This window comes from Pan troglodytes, chromosome 18 (genome assembly GCF_028858775.2).
Source record: "Pan troglodytes isolate AG18354 chromosome 18, NHGRI_mPanTro3-v2.0_pri, whole genome shotgun sequence".
NCBI lineage: Eukaryota > Metazoa > Chordata > Mammalia > Primates > Hominidae > Pan > Pan troglodytes.
Genome location: NC_072416.2, coordinates 18,692,137 through 18,705,412, shown reverse-complemented (window position 1 = coordinate 18,705,412; position 13,276 = coordinate 18,692,137). Strand labels below are relative to the sequence as shown.

At 45.1% G+C, this 13,276-nt stretch overlaps 1 protein-coding gene across 6 annotated transcripts in view; it reads right to left on the bottom strand.

Moving 5' to 3' along the window:
* LOC129135305 (BOS complex subunit NOMO1-like) overlaps positions 1-10,889 on the bottom strand; it is a 62,321-nt gene extending 51,432 nt beyond the window's left edge. For 2 of the 6 annotated variants that reach the window (XM_054668964.2, XM_054668961.2), the window contains exons 1-4: positions 10,572-10,862; positions 6,381-6,470; positions 3,482-3,527; positions 119-219 (exon numbers count right to left, since the gene is read on the bottom strand). In XM_054668964.2, coding sequence (XP_054524939.1) covers positions 119-219; positions 3,482-3,527; positions 6,381-6,470; positions 10,572-10,736 — 402 coding nt within the window. In that variant the 5' untranslated portion in view covers positions 10,737-10,862. Of the gene's footprint in view, positions 1-118; positions 220-3,481; positions 3,528-6,380; positions 6,471-6,963; positions 7,081-7,358; positions 7,491-10,571 lie in introns of those variants that run through there. The other 4 variants (XM_054668959.1, XM_063796782.1, XM_054668963.2 and 1 more) reach the window with 4 other exon arrangements.
* Between the last annotated feature and the right edge of the window lie 2,387 nt (positions 10,890-13,276).

Sequence of the window (13,276 nt, the reverse complement as noted above, 5' to 3'; positions counted from 1 at the left end):
CCATGGGTCCCCTGTGGGATCAAAGTCCCCAGGTTAAAGTATCCTGCATTTTTTTAAAAAAGGATTTAGTATACATTACAGAGTGAACAGGAAAAATAATCAAGTTCCAAAGACAAACCTTGCCATTCACAGAGAACCCAGTGAAGACAAAGTTGATGTCTCCGCCCTTTGTGCAGATGTCACTGACTCCATCCACATGGAGTTCCACGGTCGTCGGCTCTGAGGAATGAAGCAGGGGAGGAAACGGGGGCACAAGACACAAAGGCAAGCTTAGTTTTGGGGTACAGTGAACCTAAGTAGAACGTATTTTTATTATTCAGATTTCATTTCACTTTTGAACACTTAATACACTCGTGTGTTTCCAAATCCAAAGGTACAAAAAAGTATTCTGGGAAAAGTCTCCCTCTCACCCGTATCCCCCTAGCCTCCTGGTTTCCTGCCCCAGAGGGAATTCGTGTTTAGAGTATAAAATAATTTTACAACGCCTTTCAGCTAAGTTATATCTCAGAGTTCCAGTGAAAATTCAGTGAGCACCAAATAATTTTATTTCCTGAATGCTCATCACCGACCAGGCACTGAGCTGAGTGCCTTTAATCCTCACAATTATCTTAAGAGACAGGCAGTAATAGCTGCAATTTACTGAGGGGTAAATTAAGGCACAGAAAGGTTAAAGGAGCTCCCAAGATCACAGAGCTTCTGAGTGACAGAGCCCCAATTCGACCCTAAAAGTCTGGCTCTGGATCTGTTCTCTGACCAAGGACATGAGCTCAGCCATGTTAAACCAGGAACACAAACTCCAGGGCCACAGGGGCCTCATGGGTTCGAAGTAAGCGGAGCATCCTCAGGGGGACTGTGGCAAATTGAAAGGAGACAACTGCCACTCAAGTCTGCCAACCACTACCATGCTTTGCCAGAGCTTCCAACTTCTCCGAAAAACTGGAAATCTGGATTTTATATATCATCTCTTGATTTTTCAATATCAGCAATTAACTCCATTTTTTAACTGAAGAGTTCATCATAATAGGGGTTAAGGTTGAGTTTTTGAAAGGTTAGGAAGAATATGCAGTAATGAGTAGAGGAAAAAATGGAAAACCATGAGATGAGATTTTCAGTTAAGATGAATTACACACGTGCTTGCACGCGTACATGCACGCGCGCACACACACACACACACAAAGACTCCAATAAAAAATGGGCAAAAGACTTGAACAGGAATCTTACCAAAATAGCTAGCCCATGGCAAATAAACATAAACATACGAAAAAGTGTGCAACCTCATTGGCCATCAGTGGAATGTAAATCAAGGCCACAGTGAGATAATACCACACCCCTACCAGAAGGGCTAAAATTAAAAAAAACTGACGATACCAAGTGTAGGTTAGGATGTGGAGCAATGGAAACCCTTGTACACTGCTGGGAGAACACAAACTGGTGCATCCACTTTGGATGTTTGCAAACACCTAAAGCTGAGCATGTATCAGCTCTATGGCTCAGCAACTTTACTCCTGTGATATACTCAGCAAAAATGCAGACACACATGTATCAAAATATACATACAAGAATGTTCACAGGAGCACTACTCTTAGTGGCCAAAATCAGTAAGCAACTCAAATGGCCATCAACAGTAGAAGAGATCACTGATACAAAATATGAATATAAAATATAAATATAGGCCAGGCGTGGTGGCTCTTGCCTATAATCCCAACACTTTGGGAGGCCAAAGCGGGCAGATCACTTCAGGTCAGGAGTTCGAGACCAGCCTGGGTCAACATGATGAAACCCCATCTCTACTAAAAATACAAAAATTAGCTGCGTGTGGTGGTGCACACCTGTAATCTCATCTACTGAGGAGGCTGAGGCACAAGAATTGCTTGAACCCGGGCAGAAGTTGCAGTGAACCGAGATCACACTCCAGCCTGGGCAGCAGAGCGAGACTCAGTCTCAAAAAAAAGAAAAAAAGAAAATAAAATATTAATATTTTATAAAATATAAATAATTTTATATTTATGCATCAGAATTCTGAACAGCAAACAGAATGAACTAAAGCTACAAATGATACAGATAAAGTTCATAATGTTGAGTGAAAGAAACCAGATATTAAAAAGTTCCCTGCATGATAGCATTTGTATAAAGTTCAAAACGACCAAATGGATCTCTCATTTGTAGAAGGTCAGGGTGGTGGTCACCTGGAGGGTGGGGTGGGATGGCTAATGAGCACCCAGGATGGGGACTTCTGGGGTGCTGGTGAAGTGCTATCTTGTCATCTGGATGGTGGATACATGGGTGTGTTCACTTAGTGAAAATTCATCCAAGGCACTTTTCTGAAAGCATAATTCAATTAAAAAGCTTATCAACAGCACCAGTTGGGGGTAGGGTGGGGGGTGGCAAACACAACACTCCTCCAGGCCACCAATCTGGACTTCTGCTTTGGCCATGAGCAGGGCTACATTCCTCTCCAGCTTTCTGGAACGTACCAGCCAGGCACCCCCCGCCCTATCCCTGACTACAAACTGATAAAAGAGCTGCTCTCACAGAGCCAAATTAGCTGTCAGCTGCCTGAGCCTCATTTTAGCCTTGGTGATGGCAGGTGCTAAATTCTTCCTTGTCTAATGCACGAGCAAGCCTGATATCAACAACGGTGATCCCTACTCCTCTCCCCAAGCCATGGACTGGGGTCACCCACACCTGTTCTGCTGAAACATCAAGAGTCTCTCCTCTTCAAAAATGTAAACTACCTCAAAACAGACCCTCTCTTCTGATTTCAACCCCATCCCCAACTCCCCATCTATGCCTGAAGACAGTTATATGAGGAAAGTTTGGAGCTTTTATTGGGATGTGTGCAGAAGGGCTGTTTTCAAATACTGAGTACTTGCTAATTACGTGCCAGCCACTATGAACACTCAGTATTGGTTTATTAATCCTCCAAGTACCCAGTGGGGCAGGGACTATAACTACCCTTGCTCGACAGTGAGGAGCCAGGCTGACACGGGGGAAGTAACTTGCCCAAAGGTATTTAACTGGTAAGGTTTAAGGCTGACAGTCTTCTCATCTCATGGGACATAAATCTGGATTTTTATGACAAATCTCACAATCTTTAAATGTTTCAATTAATTCCATAAAAAATTAAAAAACTGAGGGGGCTAAAAAAGAAGCCATCCTGGGACGGGAACCAAGTCCCCACTCTTGATTTCTATACTGTTCTACGGCCACGTAATGAGTGAAACTGCAAGGGAGGAGTTTCCAGAAAGGTAGAAGAAAAGATGTCTATTTTTCAAAGGTGACAGAAAGTCTTAAGGTAGATTAAGGTAAATCCGAACGAAACCAGAGTGATGGGGGCAAGGAGGGGAGGAATACAAACCCTCTTCCATACTGGAAATGATCCTTAATATTTTAATAGTTTATGCACTCTGCTAGCCTAAATTAATATTCGGCATATCATCTAATCTTTTACAAAGAATGTCTAGTGATTCAGTTAACTTACCAAAACTCCACCCCAGGGGAGGCTCAATCTTCAGAATGAAATCCCCCTAAAAGGAAAAAAAGAAAATGTAATTTCAAGAAATGAGAATTGTGACTCTGGCTTAATTTAGTTTAGTGTTATCATTTAATCTAGAATTTTTTTACACCGGAAATGAAATTCTAAGAGTAAGCCTTGTTCTTCTACATGGTACTGAGCACTGATTCTCTTCAGAAGCTACAAGCTGAAGCTGAACACCAGAAGTTTTCATCTAAACAATCAGAAGACAGTGCTGAAGCCCATTCATGAGTTCTAAAGACACTAGGTTCAGCCACTCACTGTCTTTTAATACTAAACATACTATAATTCTATTAATTGAGTCTCCCATTAAGCCCTCACGTGCCTACAGTTGCACAAGTTAGCATGTATCTTCAGGAACTAAAGTCACCTCTTAAAACTAGATTTGGCCAGGCACAGTACCTCACACCTATAATCCCAACACTGTGGGAGGCCAAGGCAGGAGGGTCACTTGAGGCCAGGAGTTCAAGACCAGCCTAAGCAACATAGCAAGACCCCATCTGTACAAAAAATGTTCTTAAAAAATTAGCTGGGTGTGGTGGCAGGCGCCTACAGTCTTAGCTACTTAGGTGGAAGAGGCAGGAGGATCACTTGAGCCCAAGAGGTCAGTGCTGCAGTGAACCATAATTGTGCCACTGCACTCCAGCATGGGCAGCGGAGGGAGATCCTGTCTCTAAACAATACATTAACTCATTAATTCAATAAATAAAACTACATTTTACTTATCAACCCTGGTTTCTTTGTTTTTGTTTTTGTTTTTTTTGAGATGGAGCTTTGCTCTGTTGCCCAGGCTGGAGTGAAGTGGTGCGATCTTGGCTCACTGCAACCTCCCTCTCCTAGGTTCAAGCGATTCTCCTGCCTCAGCCTCCCAAGTAGCTGGGACTACAGGCATCCACATGACACTCGGCTAATTTTTTTGTATTTTAGTAGAGATGGGGTTGCACCATGTTGCCCAGGCTGGTCTCACACTCCTGAGCTCAGGCGATCCACCTGCCTCAACCTCCCAAAATGCTAGGATTACAGGCATGAGCTACCACATCCAGCCTCCTGGTTTCTTGAGACTGATACTCATACTATTTAAAAATTAATTAAATAGATTTCAGGACAGACCCAGCTAGTCCATCTCTAGAAATCAATCCTATGCATTCTGGATGAAGAGTTAAGTTCAAGAATATTTCCTGGTGTGTTATGTTAAAATTACTACTATTTTAAAATTGGGGAAAGTCTATATGTCCAAGTAGTTAAATAAATTACAGTTTGGATTTGACTCTGACACACTATGCAGCGATTAAAAAGAAGTCAGTAGGCCGAGCATGGTGGCTCATGCCTGTAATCCCAGCACTCTGGGAGGCTGAGGTGGGTGGATCACCTGAGGTCAGGAGTTCAAAACCAGCCTGGCCAACATGGTGAAACACCATCTCTACTAAAAATACAAAAAAAATTAGCTGGGCGTGGTGGTGGGTGCCTGTAATCCCAGCTACATGGGAGGCTGAGGCAGAAGAATCACTGGAACCCAGGAGGCAGAGGTTGCAGTGAGCCGAGATCGCGTCACTGCACTCCAGCCTGGCTGACAGAGTGAGACTCTGTCTCAAAAAAAAAAAAAAAAGTCAGTAGATCTATCTATGCTAATGTTGAAAGCACGCAAGAGGAAAAAACCAAATGTCCCTCTGGTATTGAAAGCATTAACACAGGGGAAAAATGAAACTGCAGAATAAATCCTATTGTTTGATTTCATTTGTATTAAAAAATATATCAAAATCAAAACTATGTATATTGACTATTTTTGCAACTTCCTATGAATCTGTATTTCCAAATAAAAGGTTTATATGTGGGAGGATGGGATTGTATAGAGGTGTTTGTGGATACATATCTATGTGCATGTGTGCTTGTGTGTATTTGCATATATACATATGCATGTGTACCCGTGGATATCTGAATAACTATAAATAGAAAGCAATCTGTTAGGATGCACATCAAAATTTTATAAGAGGGCCGGAAACACTGGCTCACACCTGTAATCCCAGCACTTTGGGAGGCTGAGGCATGTGGTTCACTTGAGGTCAGGAGTTCGAGACCAGCCTGGCCAACATGGCAAAACCCCGTCACTACTAAAAACACAAAACATTAGCTGGGTGTAGTGGCAGGTGCCTGTAATCCCAGCTATTCGGGAGGCCGAGGAAGGAAAATGGCTTGAACCTAGGGGGTGGAGGTTGGAGTGAGCCAAGATCACGCCACTGCACTCCAGCCTGGGCGACCCAGCGAGACTCCATCTCAAAAGAAGAAAAAAAAAAAAAAAAAAAAAACCTTTATCAGATTATCAGAGGTTATCACTACAGAGGGAGGTAAAATTGGAGGGAAAAGGGTACAAATTTATTTCACATACTTCTAAAGACCTTGACTTTTTTTTTCACAAAGTTCATGAATTCATGTATTACTTATACAATTGTTTTAACAATACTTTAAGCTGCCTGCAAGTAACGGGTTCCATGAAATCAGAGTTTCTCAGCCCTGGCACTACTGACATCTGGGCTGTCGTAGGCAGCACTGTAGCGCATTTAGCTCCACATCTGGCCACTACTCACTGGGTGACTGTAGCGCACAGCCACAGATGTCACAACAAAAACGTCTCTAGACATTGCCAAATGGCCCTAAACACAGAGAGAGCCACTGTAAGAGAGGCAGTTTGTAAGTTGTCTCCCTCCAAATGTGGCTAGGATTACCATATTCCACTAATAATTTACAAAACAGATGAGCATTTGCTAGTGTAGGAAAGGGCATGGTTAGTGCAGCCTGGTGAGGCACACTAGTGACTTCCCATCATAAGTGACAAGCAGTCCCCTCTTACCTTATCATACAAAGGGATCATAAAGTAACCATTATTAGGGGCACAGTCTGTCTGGTATTTCAAAGTCCCATGCTTGGTGTACAGCTTTATCTGGAAAGGAAGGAAGGAAAACAGAAATCATAACATTGCCTTTGGGAATTAACTACACATGTTACACTTGAATGCACTCAGTCAGTATACATTCACTGAGGACCTATTATATACCAGCTTTTAACACGGGGCATTACTGGGGACAGAGGGAAATCAACAAACTCTCTCCCAAATCATGTGACTCAATGTTTTTCAGATTAGAAACCACCTACAGCCTATTACAATGCCTTATTTTTCAATGCTTTTCTGTGTATTTTAGTGGCTGTCTCTAGGTAGCTCGTGTAAGTTTCTGGGTCTAAAACAAATTTGCAAACTTTGCCATTAGTAAGGTGCTTATTAACATGCAAATTCCTGGCTGGGCACGGTGGCTCATGCCAGTACTCCCAGCACTTCAGGAGGCTGAGGTGGGCAGATCACTTAAGGTCAGGAATTTGAGACCAGCCTGGCCAACAAGGTGAAACCCTGTCCCTACTAAAAATACAAAAAAAGTTACCCAGGCATGGTGGCAGGCACCGGTAGTCCCAGGTACTTGGGAGGCTGAGGCAGGAAGATTGTTTGAACTCAGGAGGTGGAGGTTGCAGTGAGCCAAGATCATGCCACAGCACTCCAGCCTGGGAGACAGAGCAAGACTCCGTCTCAATAATAATAATAATAAAATAAAATAAAGTAAAATAAATTGCAAATTCCTGGGGCCCACCTCTATTTCTCAACTAAAGGTCTGGAATGAGGGCCAGAAATCTTCCTTACTAACTCTGAATAATTTCAAATACTTGGAGCAACATTCATCTAGAAACTTAATTTTCTCATTACTTTCATTCTCCGAAGAAAAAGAGACTAAAAAGACATTTAATATCTGTCCTCTCTTCAAGGACTCTCTAAAACTCTTACATTCTGAGCATTACCAGACACGAAGTGTTAACCCAGTAAGATGCCCAAATGCCATCTGAGTCTTCCACGTGTTGCGTGGCCTTGGGCAAGCTCGTGTTCGGTTTCTTCAGGTGTAGACACAGAGCCACTCCTTTTCATGTGGTTGTACAGATTCACATCAACGCATATTAAGCACCTACTATAGAATATGGATTCAAAGAAAAATCAGTTTGCGGCCAGGCATGGTGGCTCATGCCTGCAATCCCAGCACTTTGGGAGGCCAAAGAAGGAGGATCACTTGAGCCCAGGAGACCAGCCTGGACAACATAGCCACACCTCATACCTACTAGAAAAAAAATTAGCTAGGCATGATGGCACGTGCCTGTAGCCTCAGCTACTCAGGAGGCCGAGGCAGGAGGATTGCTTGAGGCCAGGAGTCAGAGGCTTTGGTGAGCTATGATGGTGCCACTGTACTCCAGCCTGAGCAACAGTGTGAGACACTGCCTCAAAATAAAACAAAATAAAATAAGTAAAATGGAAAAAGCAGTTTGTATTACTATTTAATATCTCTCTCTGAAGAAAAAGGCAACACAGTGTAATACGTAGGGAACATACCGGGCTCAAGGAAAATTTCCTAAATGTACCTGCACAGCTCAACCACTCTGAGGCTCAGTTTCCATGTCGGTAAAAGGAAGCAGTTGGGTCTCATGCACCTAAAAGCCTCACCTCCAAAATGCTAATGCTGTATGACCATGAAACAAACCATGACTCGAGCTGCAATGAAACAGTCGAATCTTACCAGCTAAGAAGATGTACAAAGTGACTAACTCATAAAATGAACATTTGAACATTTGGGAAAGGACTCGTGTGAAATAAGGTTAAGCCTGTATGTAAAGTTCTCTGAGGTCAGTGACCACAACTTCATTCCCGAGTGCCTGAGACAGTGTCTTGCTTACTCTAGGTACTCAGTGAATTTGCTACAGGTGACAAAGAGATTCAGATGCATGCATTTAAGGCAGGGACTGGAAATTCACCAGCCTAGACCGGTTAGGGAGGCAACATCAAGGGGCATTCATCCAAAAGGATTCAGATCACTACAAAACCCAAGCCAAGTGTGGCAGCCTAAAGATCGGCTGGTTTTCCAGAGAAATAAAGAACCCAGTTTTTAATGTGAAACCTGCTGATTGTTAAAGTATTAGCAACCAGTATAATTTTTTTTTTTAACAGTAAGGTCCCTGTTAGAGAACAAAATGTCAGTCTCATGAGAGTATGGAGTTTTGTCTGTTCTGTTCACTGTACTGCTATATCCACACTGGGGACAAGGCTTCAGTATGTGCCGGGGCTCAGTAAATAGTTGTTGACTCAATGAACACGATGTAAAAACACTCAGGATGGGACAAAGCTAGAGAAGAATGGCGGCAGTTGCATAGGAACACAAAAAAACACAATCAAGAAATAACTGTGAAATATCATGATTATTTCTACATCTTTCCTAAAGTACAATCAGGACACAGGATGGCAATGTAATCTACGTCAAGATGGCCAGTATGAAATGTCTGATTTCAGAATCTGAATTACTTACGAAAGAATGAGTGTCCCACACCATCTGGACAGGCAGCTCTTGGGCTTAAGGAACACACTTCGAAATGGGTCACAAAACCTGTCCTCTGCTCTCAAGGTCACTATTAGTATGAGGGTGAGGGTGGAGGGGGGTACCTGTCTTTTCCTTCCTTCCAGAACCCCTGGAAACTACAAGTTGCAAGAGGCCTTACCGGCCTCTTGCATTTCAGCTTCTGAAATGCCCTGTGCAGTCTACAGCCATACCACCCTGAACGTGTCCTGTCCCCAGTGCAGGCCTAGGAGGTGGCATAGGCACCCAGAAACATGTACCCAGGAAATCCTAGGAGCCTTGCCGCTGCCAGTGGGTAGATTCATTCAATGCCTGACCTCTGACCTCTTCAGACTGAAAAAGCAGCAAACAAGGGGGCCTTGAAGAAGATCACGGATCCGCTTGTTTAAGAAATGTATCTGCTGGGTTCCACTCTTTCTCTCCCAACACCATCCTATAGGTACAAAAACTGAAACCTAGAGCAAGGGCAGGTCGCAGAGCTGGTGGGGTGTGGAACTGACTCCCTCCCCCTCCCCCAATCCTCAGCAGCCCGCTTTGCAGAACACAGAGCTTCACCCTTCACTGCCAGCCCTGGAACAGCTCAAAGGTGCTTTCAGACGATCTTTGGGGTCTTATTCCCCAATCCCTCTCTTTGGCATTTCCCAGCCTCTTCCTTCGTTTTCTCCTAAATTACCTCCGAGGCACCCGCTCTTTTCCTCTTCCTTGTCCTACTCCACCATAAATCCCCTCCCAAAAATGAGGCCCAGGCCTTGCTCTGGTCCCCTCCCATCTACCGGGACAAATGACATTCTGCCCCTACCTCCATCCATCCCTTTCCTCTTTACGGGAACCTTTCTGGGTCATAATCCCACCGGGCTGATAAACATTTAACAGGACTTTACAACTTAATTTAAAACACACACACACACACACACACACACACACAAAAAAAACCTTCAGCACAAATCTCTAGGGTAATTCCATTAACTACTCATTAAGGCAATCAGGGCAGCTGGCAACTCTCCATTTTCAGAAGTGGAGGGGAGCCGGAGAAATAATAAATAGCTTTCCGGCCCCAGGGTTGCCAATACTGATCTACTAGGTCAGAATCTATGGGATGGGAATTGACGCTCTTTAAAATCATGCCGCGGGGTTTGGAGGAGCAGTGGATTAGAACTTCGGGGGGTTCTGGGATGTGGAGTTTGGGGGATAAGACATGTGGTCTCTAGGTTCTGGAATGTGGGTTTGGGGAAATCTGAGTTTCAGGGGGTCTGATTCGAGGAGATCTCAGGTCTAAGTTTTAAAGAAATGGAGTCTGGGCTCCAGGGAATTTAGGGTCTGGGTTTTGAGGATCTGGGGTCTGTGTTCCGGGGATCTGGAGTCCGGGTTTTGAAGAACCTGAGGTCTGGCACCCCCTCAGTCCTTAGACGACCCCATGATAAGAACCTCCCCTCCAGCGCGACCGGGGAGGGGCTGCAGGGAGCCCGCGGACAGCATAGCCTCGGAAGAGGTAAGGGCTCCAAGGACTCCACACCGTCCGGTGTCAGAGACGAGGCCAGCGCGGCCCAGAGAGGCTGAACCACCGGCCCGGCGACTCGGCGCCGGGCGGCGGGGCGGGCGCTCACCTCGATGAGCGAGTAGTTGATCTCCACGTCCGACTTGACGAAGCCACCGCAGCCCACCACGATGTCCTCCGAGCCGTGCGCCGGCCCCACGCCGCTCAGCAGCAGCACCACCGCGGCGGTGACCACCGCGGGCCCCAGCGGCCCCGCGCCCTGGCCCACCGGCATGGCCCGACCTCCCCCAGCTAGACCAACCGCCGGCAGCCGGGTGCCGCCCCTCACACTGCAGGCCGCAGTCGCCTTCCTCCTCCTAGGCCGGCTGACAGCCCAGGCCCCGCCCCGCCGCCGCCGCCGCCGCCGCCGGCAGCCGCCGCCGCCGCGCACGCGCGCTTCGACCCCACGGTCACAGCCCCAGAGGAGAGAACTAAGGCGCATGCTCGGCAAGGAAACGAGACCATCTCTGCCTTCTAGAGGCCTGGAGGACTCCGCGCAACATCTTGCTGGTGCAACGCAAGGTGCATGCCTACAGGGAGAAGCTCCAAAGATGAATTCTACTTTAGAATTCACCATCACAGCTGGAAAGGACGGGAGATTTTGTTGGTGGAATTATCTAACAACTTTCTCAAATCTTTCTGACCCATATATTTCGCAGGTAAAATATATAATCTCACAAAAAGCTTTGGGGCCGGGTGTGTGGCTCACGCCTGTAATCCCAGCACTTTGGGAGGCTGAGGTGGGTGGATCGCTTGAGCCCAGGAGTTCGAGACCAGCCTGGGCAATATGGCGAAACCCCATCTCTACACACACACACACACACACACGCACACACGCACACACACACGAAAAACGCTTTAGGAATTTGTGTAAGCTGGTGTATTTTTCCATGATAAATGATCGATACTTTTTTAAGCGAAACATGTTAATGTTAGCATATTGAAGAAAGTATGTAAGATTTATTTTAATCCTAGCTCTAATAACATATGCCTAGAAACAAATTTTGATGAGTTTTCTTCCCCTAAGGAAGAAGTGCATGCAGTCAGTATACTTTGAATTAGCTCTGCAAGATGAAACATGATTTGCCTGAAAACAAGCTCAAATCCAGCATATTTTGTCCCAAGAATGAATTCATATGTACACTGAATTTAACTACCAGTCACCACATCAAAATACACACCAAAGAGGCCGGGCACAGTGGCTCACGCCTGTAATCCCAGCACTTTCGGAGGCCGAGGCTGGCAGATCGTGAGGTCACAAGATCGAGACCATCCTGGCTAACACAGTGAAACCCCGTCTCTACTAAAAATATAAAAACTTAGCCGGACGTGGTGGCGGGCACCTGTAGTACCAGCTACTCGGGAGGCTGAGGCAGGAGAATGGCGTGAACCTGGGAGGCGGAGCTTGCAGTTAGCCGAGATCGCACCACTGCACTCCAGCCTGGGCAACAGAGCAAGACTCTGTCTCAAAAAAATAAATAAATAAAATTTAAAAAACACCAAAAAATTGCTTTTCTAACCTAATATTAGGATTTCTTCCATTTTGTCTCAAAAAAAAAAAAAAGCTAGTGCTTTATTTTGATAGGTTTTGTATTTTGTTTCCAAATGACAAAGTAAGACTGAATTTCCTGCTGCAATTTGCCATTGTGGCTAAAACTTAAGCAATAAACAACTAAGAAGCACAGGTTCAAACCATACAGTAGTCAAACCTTCATGGGGGCAAGGAGGGAATGAAGGGAATGACACATTGACCTCAGGGTCATAATCATGAGTGCATCTGATTTCAGTTTCTCGTGCTGCATTTTCACTCAAATACAGTAGACTCTCAACTATTCAGTGATAATGAGAAACCATTTAAATAATTCCTCTATTTATTGGGGTTTGTTATTTATAACCACAATTGAAATAGATGCCTTTTATGCAAATCACCAGAGGATTGAAAGCCACCAATTAGAAAGTGTAGGCCTATGGAAACCACTCATCTTACAGAATGGGAAACTGAGGCCCAGAGAGGAAAAGGAAGTTGTCTAAGACTCTGCATGCAGCCATAGGTTTTCCCGGAGCTAGAGAGCAGGAATTGGGGCCAGAAGCCGTGGCTTACTACTGTGATATGAACATGTTGGGAGTCCGAGGTGGGCAGATCATTTGAGGTCAGGAGTTCGAGACCAACTTGGCCAACATGGCAAAACCCTGTCTCTACTAAAAATACAAAAATTAGCTAGGTGTGGTGGTGCATGCCTCTAATCCCAGCTACTCAGGAGGCTGAGGCAGGAGAATCACTTGAACCAGGGAGCCACAGGTTGCAGTAAGCTGAGGTCTTGCCACTGCACTCCAGCCTGGGCGACAGAGTGAGACTTCATCTCAAAAAAAAAAAAAAAAGCAGGAAGTGGGATCCCCAAGTTTTGTTCTGGACTCACCCCAATTGATTTCTGCTGTGTTCTTCTTGACTTTCTGACTATTTCCCTCAAATTCATCTTCAAATATAGAAAGAAATGAAGCACCAGGACTGTGACAATGCCAATTCATGGGGGTGGGATTGGGGAGTGGCTTACAGAGAGACAGGGATTTAGCTTCCCCATAATTTCCATCAGTTTCCACCAAAACCAGCTCAGATAAGCAGACATGATTTACATGGAAACAGTAGACCTGCCACACTGAGCTTCATGACAAATCCTTGGGTTCTTTCTGTCCCGAAGCTTCCAGAAGACTCAGGCAGGAGGACAGCTGAAGGGGGCAGGGGAGGGGGTGCTCCCTGGGCCCAATACTGGATTTAGA